The sequence below is a fragment of the Biomphalaria glabrata genome, chromosome 10 (genome assembly GCF_947242115.1).
Source record: "Biomphalaria glabrata chromosome 10, xgBioGlab47.1, whole genome shotgun sequence".
NCBI classification, from domain to species: Eukaryota; Metazoa; Mollusca; class Gastropoda; family Planorbidae; genus Biomphalaria; species Biomphalaria glabrata.
The window spans coordinates 34,878,828-34,894,230 of NC_074720.1; the positions used below are offsets into that span (position 1 = coordinate 34,878,828).

General features: G+C 37.2%; 1 protein-coding gene across 1 annotated transcript; it reads left to right on the forward strand.

The window, feature by feature from the left end:
• The first annotated feature begins 5,014 nt into the window (after window positions 1–5,014).
• LOC129928567 (carcinoembryonic antigen-related cell adhesion molecule 1-like) lies at window positions 5,015–14,093 on the forward strand. The gene is made up of 6 exons (XM_056043213.1): window positions 5,015–5,024; window positions 5,784–6,035; window positions 8,993–9,113; window positions 10,276–10,418; window positions 12,942–13,070; window positions 13,501–14,093. Exons 1-6 carry the CDS (start codon window positions 5,015–5,017, stop codon window positions 13,569–13,571), a joined length of 726 nt encoding a protein of 241 aa, XP_055899188.1. The 3' UTR covers window positions 13,572–14,093.
• The last annotated feature ends 1,310 nt before the right edge of the window (window positions 14,094–15,403 follow it).

Below are 15,403 nucleotides of genomic sequence, written 5' to 3' on the forward strand. Positions count from 1 at the left end.
ATTGATTGTCTACTTTGTTATCTTAATGAATAACTGTGCAAAGTTTTAACTAATTCCGAGAAGCGTAAAAAAATTGTAGCAGACAAGAGTTTGATATAGGCTTTGTCAAAAGTGATGGACCTTATTCACCAAACGTAAACAAACATTTAGCCACGTTATTCTCTATATCACGTGGCTAAATGTTGTTTGTTTACGATGGCTGAGTGAGGTCCATTATCTCTATCATCATCATCATCATCAAACTCCATTAGAGTGAGGGCTTGAGAGGCTCAAATCCTCTCTTGCAAAAGCCCTGGACAGAAAACCTGCTGTCTTGCGTAGTGCATGAATGTCGCCATACAGGTCGAGAATTTTGGGTTTCCCAGACCTGTCGAGACGGAGATCAGCAGTCAAACAGAATATGAGGCACGGTTTCCTCTTCTTCCCCGCAGCGGGGGCACAGTAAATCAAAATTTGGCCATAGCCGCGAAAAATATGAGCCAACAGGACAGTGGCCTGTCCTGCACTGTGCTATAATAGCTTGCTCAGGCCTGGACAGCCTCCACCACGGGTAAGTGCGGTCATGCGCTCCCAGACTCCACAGGCTTTTTGGGACTTGTCCCAGCACTCAAACCACTTTTCCATTTCTGTTTTTTGTATTATAGTCAGGGCTTGATGAAAGCTTACAGCCTGTTCACTGGGTGGAATTTGCCCTCCCTGGTAGGCCAAGGAGTCTGCAATAGTGTTTATAGAAAGAGACTAAATTGACGGCATGCACGTGTAGACACACTTTTGACTTCTGGTTGTAGCACAATTCCCTAGATCTGTTTCTGTTTTACTTGTCAACCCTGATCGCCCTACTTTGGAAAGTTAACTTACGGTTGGAGAATGAATGTGGATATATTGGAATGCTTTTATTTTGAAATTTTAAGAAACCTTTACTTAGTGACTTATTGTTTCTTCCTTGTCTAGATGTAAAGGTATCGGGTCTGATACAGTTTTTACATCGCCAATGAGTGACGCCTTCACCGTAGTCTTATTGGGCGCCTCCTCAACGTCAGCTGTGCAGCCAGTGTTAACACTGAGTGTAACAACACCTGTATTAGCTTCATCCAATGCGATCACTCTGTCTTGTACCAATATACCCATGGGATACAGTGATACTATAACGTATAAGGTAAATACTTTTATATGCATTTTTATGAAAGCATAAACAAATCATAAAACTAACCTTTTTTTTCAAATTCTCTTAACTTCAGATGAGGGTTATAGTCATAGAAATTACCTTGCGTGACTTCATAAACAACAAATTATTGTCATAATGTTTTCGGAACTCACTATTTTTTTAAATTTACATTACGTGTATTTCTAATGTAATAGGGTCAATAACAAAGATTAATTTTACCTTAAAAAGACTAGAGATCAACTGTTTTAGTTTTAGGGCTGTCTGGTCGTTTCGATGGTCCTTGGTTCATAACCTGCCCGCTGCCATCAACCGTCGTCCTGCGGGAGGTTTTGACTTGGATGATGATTTTCTTTGACTCTGAAAGGGCATCAAAAATATGAAAAAGATTTTACAAACAATTTTACAATATTCAAACATATCCAAATTTCAAAAAAAATCTTCCCAGTTATTTTTTTAAAGAATGAAACTACCATAGCTTCTACAAAAAATGTCGAAATAATTTAATGACTTTATAAGATCATAACGGTTAAGTACATTCATTGACCTAGAAACCATGAAGCGGATATGTCCCTCGTGCAATCAATAATTGGAGCCTTTAGCCTTTAGAGGTCAGAGTTTCTTGGGGATACATTCACAATTATATTCTTGAACCGGGACGTAAGTCTAACTTGCTATTTATTATAGTAAAGCTAATAGATCAGTATTTGGTCTACGTTTTTTTTATAAAAAATTTAGTATTCAGCGCCTGCCTACGCTACAAAGTAGAGTTAAAGGTAGTACTGAGCTTAGTAAGCAAATTCTAAGCTTCAAACACAACTAGACCACTTTATGGAATTTTAAAAAAAATACTTTGAGTAAAGATGGTCACGTCTGGTCTGGAGCTGTGATGCCATATTTGAATGGAAGCCATTTGCTTCGCTTTTTAAATATCCATTATTATGGCATTGATATTGTAAAGAACAATTATTCAAACAAAATACAATCTTACAATTTTCAGGTCAACGCTGTAGCGATTACAAGTACTGTGACTATAGACTCCTCCAATGCAGGTAAAGATGCTAGTTGTGAACTGACCACTCCATCTTCGACTGTCACTTTTTCCAGCCCAACCAGTGCTGCTGTCAAACTACCAACATTAGTCAGTAAGTATAAAAAAAAAAAAGAATGGATTACTAAAAGAAAATGTATAAACATTTCTTGAGACCATTTCCTTTTTACTGACCTGGATTCCAAATTTTATATACCTACAAAAAAAATGGAGGTGCAGTCTTAATGTATTTAGACGTAATAAAGATTGGGGGGCGGGGACTTTTACAAAATAGTTGTGCCGCAAAAACAAAAGCTCTTATCTTACTGTTTACACTTATACAATAATCTTATACTTATTCACCCCACGATACATAGTGATAAACAGATTTAGCGGATCGAGAGGATTTTGTGAGTAGCTTCATTGGCATTGAGACGAGGTGGCTGAGTGGTAAGGCGCTTGGCTTCCGAACCAGGGGTCCCAGGTTCGAATCAGTGTGAAGACTGATTTTTTTTTTACTTTCAGGATCATTAGGGCGCCTCATGGTCCACACACAGCTGGGAGAAAGTAAAGGCGGTTAGTTGTTGTACTTGCCACATGGCACTCTCGTTAACTTTGGTCTAGATAAACAGATGACCTTTACATCATCAGCCCCATACATCACATGCTTTGAAAGGGGCACTTTACTTTTTTTTATCAGTGGCATAGAAGCCATGGACAAAGGGGGTTCATTGCCCCCGGGCCTTTGAATAATACGAGCCAATAAGGGCCATGGAAAGATTGTCGTTTATTTAAATCTTTTAAGAGAAGTTAACATACCAGAACGATAAGTGACATTGACTATGAGAAGGGATCTAAGGAAGAATGTGTCAGATTGAACTTTGGATCGAATGAATTGTCTGCTGTGCAACTCAAGGAATGCAAGGAACAGATTATTGTCTTATCTTCTTTAAAAAAAACTGTCTTCACTAACACTTTCAATTTTTTTTCCATGACTCAACACAACACTAATTGTATTATTATTTTTTTTAGCCAATATTCAGACTGTGACTGTCACCGCAGCAAGCCAGACAGTGACAGAGGTGCTCGCAGGCCCTTCCGTAACACTCACATGTTCCCACATACCTGCAGTTGGTTACCTAGGCGGTCCCACTGTGACTCCAACCTACGCCTGGCAGGTAGGTCTTACTGCGATTTATTATCCTTTCGGGGAAATGTCTTCTAATTGCTCTCAACAGCTAATGCTTCAAAAAGGTTTAAAATGTACTATAAGAGCCCCTCCCACTCAGTGTCATTAACATAATACTTCTCCCATCTGTACAACTGTGACAATTAATAATAATAATAATAATACTCGCCACAAGAGGTTGTCGAGTCTACTGATCATCTGCTGTACTGGGATAGGCCTGTTTTAACCTACAAAACGGTAAATTTTAATCACCCTGATCTGCTGTTTATTAATAAAAAAGGAAAAATAAACGCTACCATTATTGACATCACCGTACCACTGTCTCATAAATAAAGATTAACTGAATTGGAAAAACAACGAAAATATGAGAAACTAGGCTTGGAGATTAAGCTTTTATGGAAGTTATCCAAAATAACAATATACCCTATTGTTATATCAACAGATAGGATAATAACAACTGATCTCACAGACACCTTCAAGGCCCTTAACATTCCTAAGAACATTCGGGTTGCCTATCTGAGGATGGTACTGCTGCAGACCTGCCACATCACCAGAAAATTGCTCAGTGAAAACTGTTAAAGGCACTTCGATAAATTTTGTTTCTCTTTAACGAAGCTCGACCCTGGCAGCACCAGAGAATGAATACTTCTTCGTCTCTAACCTAATAATAATAATAATAACATTCAGAGCCGCGCATCCCTTAGACAAATTCGTAGACGTGCTCATTCTTTCCTAAAGCTAACAGAGCATAGAGCGGGTTGCCTGAATCAGTCATAAAAACCAAAGAATTTGCAAAGTTTAAGTATCTAATTAATAAGCATGACTAGATTTGACGTAAATCTTTCCTATTCTGTAATGTATAAGATATGGATAAAGGGCTGTAGATCTCTAATAACTGCTACGTTCATGAAGATACATTACTTCACATGTAATGATACTCACATTTAAACACGCATCACAAACGAAGAGGGTTACTACAGCGATTGGATCCCATGATGACCTGCTAACCATTGCAAAAACAACGGAAACTTATAACAGTATATAAAGTTGAAATATATTGTAAGATTTTGTATGGAGAATTAAAATATTAAATTCATTGTAATTATATCTTTTCAGAAAGACGGGTCTACTATCACTTCTGAAACAGGCGATACATTGTCAGTCTCTGCGTCTGGGTCTTACTCATGCACAGCACAGCTAGCAAGTCAGACAACCGTGTCCTCAACCAATAAAGTCAAAGTGACCATTGGTAACTTACACTTTAAAAAATCCTTTGTAATCCTTTAAGGCTTGGTTTATATTGGTTGAGAAAACCATATTTTCTATTTATTAAAAAAAAAAAGTCGTCACTGGAGAACTTTGCTAAATAATTTGGAATATTTGGGAACTTAATGGTATTTTGGGATACACTCGATGTGAAGATTAGCTTTAATTGCCTAATATTTAAAGATTCACCATTGTAGGCTATAATAACAGAAATGTATTACATATTTTTTTTAGCATTAATGAATATCACATTTAAAGTTGGTCTACAATGACTGTGCATTTAAAAAAGTTACAAAACATTCACTAAGATCATTGTTGCATGGGCATTTAGTTAATTCCATGTACCACACTCTACACAAATGTAGATATGGCCTTATGTAAGTAACAAGTTGTTGCTTCATTAGATTATTAGAGACGAGGCATGGTGTCCTCTGACAAGAGCTCCTTAAATTTAAGCGTATTTTTTCAGGACATTTTTTTTCAGAAACATTCTTGATAGCACTTAAAATGAGATCTAAGAAAATATAACCGTGAAGCTAGAAGCTGAAACAAATGAATAATACATACATACTAAACATAAATGAACAGCTAATCAACACCCCTGTGGTCAATGGTCACATGCCCCCAGCCAGTCGCACCGCACCAGTTCTATCAGTTCCAAGACTAGTTGTATCTTCGAATTTGTTTCTGAGCTCCATGCAGTGGTTGAGGATGTGTTCTACTGTCTCGCCTTCAGTGTGACAGTGTCCACATCTGGGATAGTGGTTCTCTCGGATCCTAGCAAAGAAGCTCCTATCGGAAAGTGTAGCGTGCAAAAACATGCCAAATTACCTGATCCTTGCTGTCTAGCTGGCGCCATTTGTCCTTCCTGTTTTGGCGTTTGAGAACCTTCCAGACTTCCCGTCCCGTGCTACAATGATCCCAGCTATTGTACCACTTGGACTTGACCCATTCACAAATCCTTGCTTTTGCACTCTCGTATTTTTGCGCCTCCTCTGGTGAGTCTAAAAGCGTTCCTAGCTTGAGACTTTTATAGCACAATTTTTTTTTCAAGAAACTTCTAATAAGAAACAATATTTTAATACACATAATAAAAACAATAGTCCAGATTCTCTAAATTGTATATTCTACAATAGACAGCAATATTCTGGATGCCAGTGCGAATAGACCCATCAAGGGAGGACGTGTCATTCTTACCTGTGGAGACATACGAACTGACAATCCCATCTACACCTGGACCAAAGACACAACTGTCATTTCTCGTCAGCTTGACCGTAAGCTTCACCTTGACAACGTTGACTCTACCACAGATGATGGAGCTTACACGTGCACAGCAGTCGGCAATCAATTTTATCTCAGTTCAAAACCAGTAACTCTGGCAGTACAAAGTGAGTAACAACCAAGATTTATCGAATGGTTTGTGTTAGAAATATATATATATATATGTACTAGCCATATGTTATCCGACGCCATCGGGTCTTAATTTGCGTATCACTGTCGATATAGTCACTGAGAGTGTTTTATAAACAATTAAACGAAAAATTAATGTTATAAGTAAAGCGAATGCGTGAATTCCGTGAATGTAAAAATAGTATGAATGGAGTTATCAAAATAGCTAATCGACTTACATCCATTTTTTAAAAATAAAAACATTTGCCTGTAATCCTACATATATTTGATTAAAATATGAAATGAATAGACTTTATTTTGTATGTTATGTGTTAAAGTATAAAGTAGATCTATCATCTTTGAGTTAGATCTTGAGTTAGAGATAGCCTAGATCTAGACTAATCTAGAGATAAATATTGGCTTGGATAGAGTTCTTTTTGCGCGTGCGAGGAGGCTTCGCTCTGCGCATGCGTGACCTTTTGTGTTAGATGTACGCGACTCATGAATGGAATTATTAAAATGTATATCAATACGTCTTAGCAGCTATAGTGAACTAATGTATAAAAAATGCTTATATATATATGAGAATAAACAAGGTTACAAAGACAGTTCAGGCTTCAATATTTTCAGAAAGAACATTCGAATGAAATTATATCAAAGACAAATGTGAGATAAGAATGGTTGACAGATCTTGTGTAGTGCCCCAACGGTCCCGCAGATCAAATGATAGGTGCAAGTGAATGCAAAGTTAGATGTGAACCGCCTAACTAGTTCCACTTTCAGACCTTGTGGTCTATAGGGCAGATGATGTAAAGTTAATCTGTTTTTGTGGCCTACGCATTACGAGGGTGTCATGTATACAGCACAACGACCAACGCCTTTACTTTTCCCCAACTAATGTCAGGTACCCATTAGAGCTGGGTGGACTCAGAGGTGCCCAAGGATTCCGAAGTTGAAAATCCCAGTCTTCACCAGGATTCGAACCCGGGGCCCCGGTTCGGAATTCAAGCGCTTTACCGCTCAGCCACCATGCATCCCCTGGCCTAACTGAAGTCTTATAATTGATGTAATTGTTTTGAAAAGGCTCAATCTCTTGTTCCTGTACGTATCATATTTTCTTTCAAGAAAATGCAGTTTACAAAATCGCTATTCTTTTTAAATTAGGTCTAACTAATAATGCATACTAAATAGCTTTTTCCATTTAAAAAACTGCTTGCATAAGTGATTTTAAAAATTAGATTTTTTCAGAAAAAAAAAAGTATCCCTTGCATCAGAACTTTGAATGGTCTAAAATATTGTGATGTCAGATTTTCACTATCTTTTCTAGTTTACGAGATCTAAACAGGACGGACGGACAGACGGACAGACATTTCACACAAAACTGATAGCGTCTTTTCCCCTTTCGGGGGCAGCTAAAAAAGCAGTATTTCTCAACCTTCGTCGAAAAAAAACAAATACAGTCATATTTAGACTTTTCTCTTGCAAGCTTGTGGGTCTGGGGGAGCGCTGTAAGCTTCTCTGTTGGGGTTCGTGGCAATGCGTTTTCTTGCATTTTTCACTGGAGAAACGCATTCTCCTGACAACTACAGCTCATTATCCACCAGTGGACGATGGCAAAACCGTTTTCTTGCATTCTTCATCGCAAAAAAGCATTCTCCTGACATCTACAGCTTATTATTAATCATTGGGGTTCGGGGCGAAGCCCCGACGCCCATAGCATTCTTCACTGAAGAAACGCATTCTCCTGACCTAAAGCTCATTATTCATCCTATTTAAAAAGGACCTTTTGAATAATGTTGTACTTGAAAAATATTCTTATATGAATTTATAGGCCCTTAATGCATTTCAAATAAAACCAATTTGTTCCTTGAAAAGATAAGATACCCCACATATTTAGATTTAGGCTTTAAGGATTGCCTCCGAAAAAAATTATTCGATAAATAATATTCAATAAAATTGAAGTATAAATTGTGAGTTATAGTCCCAAATTTATTTAACTAGATTGAGTAAAGTTGGAAAAAGGCAACTAGGAAAATATTATCAATGTTTAGAACTCATCTCATTCGTGACTTTTATGCTGAAAAATTTCGTTTGAATTATAACTTTTCCAAAACAAAGTCTTTCTTAAAATAATGATGATAAATCCATGTGAAATTACACAAACTCTGTCTAGAAAGGTGAAGGGCGGTAGAATGAAAACTATTAATTCTCGCTCCTATTTATAATTTCTGCTAATGATTGCATTTGGCATTATAGAATAAGGGAGGGGCGACTCGATATAAGAATTTAATTTATAGCATATATAAATTATATTACTGACTAATTTTTTTTGTAATTTCTTAACTATAATACAAGAAGAAAAAGTATTGGTTTGTCCGATAAAGGAAAGGCGATTGCATGTATCGCCCCTCCCACTTGGTACAACCCTTTTTCATTTTATATTTACTAATCATACAAGTACATGCAATCGTTTACCCCCCCCCCCCCCCACCCCACCGAATCGGCCAAGATACCAGAAAGGGAGCGACATAATATAAAGATAGTTAAAATATCAATAAGTTTTAATCATGTAGATATTTAATTGATTCTGTTAGCAAGCTTTGATTTCTACACATAAATTGGACCGCCCCCCCCACTCGAAAGTTTATGGGAGGGGAGCGGGATTGATGCCATCGCCCCTTTTCGACCCTACAAATCGGCCAACATACTAGAGGGGGGGGGGCGAAATAATCTAAAAATAGGTTGAAATATAAATAATTACTATATATTATTAACATAAGTAAAAAAATTCGTATACAAATAGTGTAAATTCTATACTAAAATTCGTCCGCCTCCCCCCCTTCGGGGGGGGGGGATCGGCCTAGTGGATGGGGGGCGATCCGACAGTGACCGGAGTCTTTAAAAAATATAGTCACGCTAAGCGTTTCATTTATTCTTGTTTTTAAATAAATTCCAGCCAAAATAGACACGCCAACCATTATTGTAGAATGTTCAAGGCATTATGGTGAGAATGGAGACTTCACACTTGGCTGTAATACCAATTCTGAGACCATCGGTATGACCTACGAGTGGACAGTGTAAGTATATGCATGGGACATCCATAATTTAAAACACAAACTCCTTCTAATGAGATATATGAAAAATTTGATCTTGTGTAATATGTATGTGAAATTATGTCTGGAGTATATATTGGCTGGTGTACGACTAGACCTTCAATAAGTTTCACTTGAGTTCATTAACAAACAGTAATTGTTACTAGATAAAGTCACTCCAATTATAGACGTTAGAAAAGCATGAAGTCCGATGCTGTTCAATTTCCCAACTTGATTGAGTCCTAGTCTTCTGTCCCATGTCTAAATGTTGTCGTTATCAGATCTTGGAGATACCTGTCAGCGTATTGCATGTTTCCTTATTACCCTTTTTTGTAACCACGTCACATTTTACGACGTTACGTTTAATGTCGGCCTTTGTGATTGTCCGTTAAAGGTCGATCTTACGCTCACAACCCTTGACCAGTTGGGGAGGATTATTACCCAGAGGCCAGGAATGAAAGATGGCTCTTCACCGATCTCTGTCCGGAGGTCTCCCATTAACTAGATGAACGTTTAAGCACATCCGTCGTCGTAAGCTCCCATACCAGTGAGGCCCGAGGCCGAGCTTATGAGAGATTCCATCGTAATATTTTAATGCTGCCCTTTTATTGCTCGTGAAATAGCAACCCCCAAAAGTGTACGGCCCTCATTGAGTAACGGCGTGGCAGATGGGACAGCCCTTCATTCTCCCCACTTGAAATGCTTGTTGGTTAGAACGTGCTCTGGGACGCCACTGGAGGAAGTTTTCCATCCCTGTTTGCCTTTCTGTCTACCATAAAAGACGCCACGATGAGGCCTGGAATCAGATCTTGGATATTTGGATGCCTAGGCGAAGTGAAATTTGGTTGGCTTTAATAAAATAAAATAAAAAAAAACAACGAAAAAGAAATTTCGCAATTTATTGAAAACCTGCCCATCTATATCTAAATCGATAAATAACCTTTGACCGCAGCTATGTATCAAGGATTGGCCTCTTAGTCACACAAGAAGTTGCAAAGGGAGAAGATAGTCTCTCGAGACGTAAAATGCCACAGAACAGAATATGATATAAATACGTTAATTTATCTTGTTTACTTAGAATGACGTTCAAATATATACTTTTTCGTCAGAATAAAATTTGATACATAACATTGTTTCTTGTGGTCAGTAAGGGCGTGGTTTCATCAGTCACCACCAAGTTCTACAGTCTGAAAGCCATCACCAGTGCCAATAACGGCGATTACATCTGTAAAGCCAAGTTTGGAAGTGCAACGAGTGACCCCAGTCCAGCTGAAACAGTGACTGTGACGAGTAAGTTGAGTGACCAGTTCATTTACCGACGAAACTAAGTACCAAGCATATGACTTAGTGAGGGCGCGGTAGTAGAGTGGTTTCCGAACCTGGTGACCTGGATTTGAATCTTGGTGAACACCGTGATTTTGAATTTCAGGATTAGGGAATCCTTGAGTCCACCCAACTCTAATGGGTACCTGACTTAAGTTTGGGAAAATGAAAGCGGTTGGTCGTTGTCCTGGCCACTTTACGCCATGCTGGTTAACCAAAGATGACCTCAATATCGTTGTCACGAGTCGAGTCTGTGACCTATTTCGACCAGTTTCTAGAAGTTCGAGGTCAAACTAGTGCAAGTTTCCAGCGTAAACAAGTTAATTTTAGGTATCCAATCAAAGAAAAAGGTTAAGGAAAAAAAATAGCACACGTCAGCTTCTAGAAGGTCAAAGTTACTAAAATAATTAGGGGAGAAGTTTCCATGATTCTGGAATGTACGATTAAGAAAGGTATAAATTAAGGGAAAGTTAGTCGGGGTCCTCGCTCAGTCCTCTATTAGATATGGTTATAAGTTTTGTGATATTAGCGGGTCCAATAGTTAAAGTTTTATTAGTTGAAGTTGAAGTTATACTTGGTGAAGTTTTATGTATCTTTAAAGTTTTATTTATGAAGTATCAAGTCAAGTTGTTATTGAATTGAGAAGTTAATTTGATGAGAAAGTTGAAGAAGTATTATTAAAGAAGTTTTAAGAAAATACAGACAGATGTTTCTTTCTTCATTTCATTGAATTGTCAAGTTTGATAATATAATCCCCGGCAAGTGTGTTCGTCACAATCGTATGCCCAAATAGATCGCATGGTCTCAAAGGGGAACTTTACTTGACTACATTACTTAGTAAAGTACAAAAACAAAGAAAACAAGAAAGAAACAATTCTAAAGGGAAACTATCATTGTTTGGTTCACCAATTGTAATGATGTGGAAACTCATTTTAGCTCAGAAAAGTGAATAAAATGTGTACATGTTGTTTAAATGTACAACGGGTCTACCGTTTATACGATTGTCTTGGTTAAATGCAAAAGTTCAGCTCGTACTCTAGATTTGCAATTAAGACCAATTGAAAACTTAATGAAAGATACTGAACATGTTCTTTTTTTTAATGTCTGCTAATGTTTTATAACAGATTATGTAGATGTGTTACGGAGCAGTATTAACTTCTTGCTTAACTTAGTAAGCATCGTGATTCTCAAACCAAATTTCACCGCAAACCTGAATTGTGTTTCTCGAGCGTCTAAATTTAGCCCAGAGGACATCCAGCTATCTCTTCCCATACCATGAGACCAGACTACTCAGACCGAGCTTTATGGACACTGGGACGTGCTATCTTATGATGCTACCTGTGTGCCCGCAGATTCATTCAGGTGTCTCTCTTCTTGACGAGTCTCTCCATTTTATCCCCATGTCTTGCCCATCTGTTTGGCGTCTGCATCGAAATCCTCTCTACTTTTAACGTCAATGTATCTAAAGCAGCAAAACATGTAGGTCTCTAGCGAGTCTATTTAGCCATGTGAAATACTGCACTCCTCTGGCGAGTCTATTTAGCCATGTGAAATACTGCACTCCTCTGGCCATTTTCATTGTGATGGACACACAATACCCTGTTAAACGTTAGGATAGATACATAACTGAACATTATTTGCTTCATTACATTCAAGAAGAACATTATCGAGAGTGGCAGAACCGATGGGAGGCTGAGACTCACAGTAAACTCGGGCAGATTGTGACGGATGTCAGGTGGCGGCCCACATCTAAGGGTCTAACAAGGCGTGGTAACACGACCATGTCCAGACTTAGGATTGGCCACACCTACATCACGCACTCTTTTGTACTGAAGAGAGAGGTGCCCCCACTTTGTGAGTACTGTGACTCTCGCCTCACCGTGGAACATATCCTCGTTGATTGCCCCAGATACCAGGATGTCAGGGAGAAATATTTTAGAGCCACTAATTTAAAAACACTATTTGATAATGTCGATCCTGGGAAGGTACTGGGCTTTATCCCGGAAGTGGGGCTATCTACGAAGATCTGATTTATGAATTTGTGAACATGTACTATTTACATTAGTTTTTTACCAAATATTTAAATTTTTACTACCTTTACTATTTTAACTGTGAATAGACCTTGATTTTAATGATATGACTGTATAGAATCTGGCCCTCGTTGTTTAGAGAGAGAGTAGTCCTTAAGGGACTGCAGGCACGACATTGCCTAAATTGTGCCGATGTGCCTCAAATCAAAAATCAAAAATAAAAAAATCAAGAAGAACATTAAGACCTATCTGTTTCGGACTTCGCTAGATTAGTTTGTCGTTTTAGCTGTTATGATTATGTTTGCTGTAATGTTATTACAGCGGCTTGAGCCTACATCATGTTTTTTTAACAATGCTCTATAAATTAAATTATTATCATTAATATTATTTACATAATGGAACAGAAAATCTCGAAGGAGACTCTTTTTTAATGATGATGATTTTGGTCTTCAAACTCTAGAACCTGGTTTGCTCTGTTACCATGACAACGTGTGCATTGCTGCCAAGACTGGCTACTCCGGCAAATGTGACGTCAATGACAGATGCACGTGCTCTGATGGCTACTCCCAGAAAGGAGAAGTGTGCACAAGTAAGTAGCGTTGATACGATAAAGGAGATGTGGTGGCTGAGTGGTAAAGCGCTTGTCTACTGAACCGTTGGGGGGGGGGAGGAGTCCCCTAGTTCGATTCTTTGTGAAGACAGGGATTTTTAAGCATTTTCGGACTCTTTAGGGCGTCCCTAAGTCTATCCAGATTTGACGTAAGCTGGGGAAAAGTAAAGTCTTGTTGTGCAGGCCACATGACACCCTCGTTAACTGTTGGCCACATAAACATATGACCTTTACATCATCTGCCCTACAGTCCTAAGTCTAATAGGGGAACTACGAAACAGGTTATTCCTAAAGGCTATTCTTATTGTTTGTTGTATGAAAACTTCATGATGCTACGGGCATAGTCTACTTTCTTGTAATCTCTAATTTTCCCTTTCTTTTAAAGAACTTTACTATTTTCTTCATACAGACGGCGTTGTTCAAGTTGTCAGCTCATTGGCCATCATCTTGCTCACCCTCGTCATCACCAAATTTTTATAGAATGGACTGACCCACAGATACACATAAAGAATTTGCTTTTCTGAGAACAATTTTAAAGGGACTAACTTAATATAAGTTAATAAATTACCTATTAGATATGACTTATTATTCTTGTCTATAATAGTACCATTATTTTTTTTTTTATTACTTTCTTAGTTTTTTTTTTTTTTTTAAATTAACGCGTAAGAAGAAGCTAAATTACCGTGAAATCTTATGCAACAAAATATAATGTTATAGCTTTGGCAATCGGGCATTATTTAAACTAATTTCTATTAAGACAATATTAAAGAAACATACACAAATGACGACAATATATTGATATTAAATTCTTGAAATATATACATAAATTTACTGTGATAACTGTGATTAGTTGGTCATGTTAATTTTTTTTTAAAGAATGTAAACATGTATTCAATGTATTGTGTAATGTATTTTAAGATTTAAAAATGTATCGGCATGTATTATGTACATTTTAAAAACGTATTGTTTCTAAATATTTAGTTTCTACGTTGCCAGATTGAGCGCATATATGTGGAAACAAAATGTGGGATAAAAAAAAGTCTTCAAGAAATGACGCTTGTTAAATTGAAACACTACTTTTTTTGTGTTAAATTGACGTCAAACTTTCAACTTTAGCTCGGCTTTAACTCTGGTTACGTTATGAGTCATAATGATAATTTGGCTGGTCGCTAATTGATAGCCATTTTAGATGTGACATTGTAGAAAAGGAAAAAACTGAAATGTTAAAGCCAGATAGAATATTTGTAATAGCGAAACTCTATGGAATGACTGTCTAATGATCAATATGTAACACTAAATTGTTACAGTGCTTATATACATAAATAGCATTTTGCTATTGCTAACTCTAGTTTTAGAAGCTTTAATTAATAGAAATACTTTTCAATGCTGCAATTTTTTAAATAATTTATTAAGTAGTATTGTATATGCGCTCTCTGATTGTTGTACAAAATATATTGTAAGAAAAAATAAATAAAGATCATATTTGACTTTGTTGTGTTGTGATTTGTATATGTCATTTGTATATGTGATTTGTATATGTGATTTGTATATGTGATTTGTCGGCATCCCATTTGGTGATACATCCTAAACATAGTTATCTCCTCTTTGTTGAACTATCGATTTTTAACATCCGGTCAACAATTTTCTAGCATTAACATACAGAACTAGTCGAAAGAAGGGTCAAGTTCATCGAACAATGTGTGTGCGTTATAAAGAACTTGAAGAAAAATTAAATAAAGGAAAAGGTGGGGGGAGAGAGGGATGATTTTTGAAATAAATAGCTAAAGTAAACAAGGTCAAGGACGCTATAATAAGCTCACTGTTGCTCAGAAATGTAATGTCTTCAGATTAGAAATGTGATTTTCGAGAGATAAATAGTTCACAATACTCAGGCTGACAATAGCAAACGCATCGGATACGCCAAAAAATAGCCATTTAAACTTTCCATTTCTCTCTCTCTCTCTCTCTCTCTCTCTCAAGGTCATCTGGTCTTTGAGGTCACACATACGACTACGCCTAAACACTTGTAGAAAGTAAAACTTTTGTAACTGTTCAAATCTTTTGATAAGTTTGTATTTTGAGCTGTTTTCTTTTACCTCGCTTATATCAACTTATATCCGTCTGTCTGTCTGTCTGGTACAAATATTTTCTACGTTATTTCTCCCACTTCCCATTCTCCGATCGTGTTGAAATTTTGCAAGGTGGCACAGTGTTCCTAAAAAAAAATAACAATCAATAAAAAAAATTAACCAGTTCGTTAATTTATTAGTGGTCATTGATTAATGTAGTTTGATATTGTTTAAGATAAATAC

Coding starts and splice junctions, on each gene's coding strand:
- LOC129928567 (XM_056043213.1), top strand. Junction 6,036..8,992: donor AGTAACTCTGGCAGTACAAA/GTGAGTAACAAC, acceptor AATAAATTCCAG/CCAAAATAGACACGCCAACC. Junction 13,071..13,500: donor GAAAGGAGAAGTGTGCACAA/GTAAGTAGCGTT, acceptor TTCTTCATACAG/ACGGCGTTGTTCAAGTTGTC.